The 1,845-nt window shown below is 45.6% G+C and overlaps 1 protein-coding gene across 1 annotated transcript; it reads right to left on the bottom strand.

Annotated features, from left to right (window-relative positions):
* Positions 1 to 215: 215 nt before the first annotated feature.
* On the bottom strand, positions 216 to 1,618 carry LOC135083740 (uncharacterized). Its single transcript, XM_063978476.1, has 3 exons — positions 1,144 to 1,618; positions 881 to 1,069; positions 216 to 643 (listed from the first exon to the last, which is right to left on the bottom strand). Exons 1-3 carry the CDS (start codon positions 1,535 to 1,537, stop codon positions 348 to 350), a joined length of 879 nt encoding a protein of 292 aa, XP_063834546.1. The 5' UTR covers positions 1,538 to 1,618; the 3' UTR covers positions 216 to 347.
* Positions 1,619 to 1,845: the final 227 nt, after the last annotated feature.

Here is a 1,845-nt window from a genome sequence, read left to right as displayed (position 1 = left end):
TAGACGTGACACCTACGTGGTTTTGATTGATACCATTTTATCCGTTTAATTTGTATTTTATAAGGGATTTAGGAGAGTAAGAGGCAGGTTCTTCAAAACAATTGTTTCTATATTTTTAGGGGATAGTTTCTGGCCTCTGTTAAAGTGGTGTCTGGATTTTGATATATTTTGGATTCTGGTGAATCCCATTGTTAACAAGGTATTGAAAAACACAATGAAAACAACATCAGTTTATTCGTGTTCAATAAATAAATTAAATATCGTAATAAATAACTAACTAGACATAGACGCTAGCCATTCGTTCGTGTTCTATTTACAGAGGGAGTTATTTATGAGGTATCGTTGGTTTAGTAGGTGGGTGATGATGATGATGACGAGCTGGAGATGGACGCTACGCTGGAGTATGAAGGAGACTGGTCAGATGCAGCGGAGGATCCTTCGCTAGGGAAATACGAGCTGTAGGCAAGCTGGGAGGGGTCCCAAACGCGAGCGTAGGGTCCCGAGCTGGAGGGTTCCCAAGGCGCGCCGTAGGAATCCTGAGGAGCGGCAGGAGTGGATTGCGGCGGGCCATACTGCGACGCTGGTGGGCCGTATTGAGGCGCTGGCGGGGCAGCCTCGGTGGGGGCCATCATCATAGGCATACCTGGAATTTGAATATTCATTGTTATTATCCTAATTACCTACTTTATCATTCATCATCATCATCATCATCATTATTTCAGCCACAGGACGTCCACTGCTGAACAATGACTCCCCCAATTACTTCCACATCGCACGGTTGGTAGCGGCCTGCATCCAGCGCCTTCCTGCTACTTTTATCAGGTTGTCCCGCTGAACTTTATCATTGCAGGATTTTTAATGGTGTTTTTATGTATCTTACCTCCTTTCTTCATCAGCAGATTGTAAACCAAGAATCCGATGACGAGAGTGATGGCCAGCTTGCTAAGGATGAGGGCCTTGATGGCCTTGATGCCGATGAGGGCGACGAGGATCGGCATCAGAGCCTTCATCTTCAGCTTGAGCAGAAGAAGGACTGGCAGCAGCAGCTTCTTCTTCAAGATGCCACGAGCTGAAAGGAATATAGCGTTATTAGTCCTGAAGGAGAGTATTTTAGAGGTAAGATAGCTTAGAGTTAGATTTTACCTTCGCCATTTTCACTGTCAGTCTCAGGGAAATCCACATCGAACCCGCGATCAGCTCTGTAAGAGACCTCGGCACTTTGGAAGAGGAATTCCGGCAGTTGAACCCTGAATTCGTTGTTGTTCAGGATCCTTCCAACGCGTTCGAAGATCACCTTGTCGATGTTCTTCTCATCCATAGCCCGCGCAGACTCCGAGCTGACTCCCAACTTGGTGTCCAGGAAAGAGAGAACTTTCACTTTGAGGCATGACATCGGCGTGTCAGACCCGAAACAATCACTGATAACACTGTCTAGCAAATCATCACTGGTGTTCAATCGAGCGGTCTCCACCTCATTGTCCTTTAGGGTGTAGCCGTGCACGAGAGCCGCGGAAGCGAGAACGATGAGCCACTTCATGTTTTTATTTTTCACTTTGACATTAGATATAATTAATTGACGTTCGGCCCGGCCGGTTAATGGAACAACAATGATTTAATTTTTCAATGGGCTTGGTTTTTATACCGAGATCCTTTGGGCGGCAAGGCACGCGGCGCCTGCGCGTGACCGGACTCCCGATGGCTTTCATACTTGGCAAAGTATTTATTTTCATTTAAGAAAGTCCAGGAGGTGAGAGTGAGTTAAGCTTTATGACAATAATTATTGTTTTGTGCGACTGATTGGGCGCTAATTGTGTCATATAAATCAAGCTAATAGATACTTTGTGG

Source organism: Ostrinia nubilalis, chromosome 24 (assembly GCF_963855985.1).
Source record: "Ostrinia nubilalis chromosome 24, ilOstNubi1.1, whole genome shotgun sequence".
Classification (NCBI taxonomy): domain Eukaryota; kingdom Metazoa; phylum Arthropoda; class Insecta; order Lepidoptera; family Crambidae; genus Ostrinia; species Ostrinia nubilalis.
The sequence above is the reverse complement of the archived record's forward strand: the minus strand, read 5'-3'. Positions and strand labels throughout refer to the sequence as shown.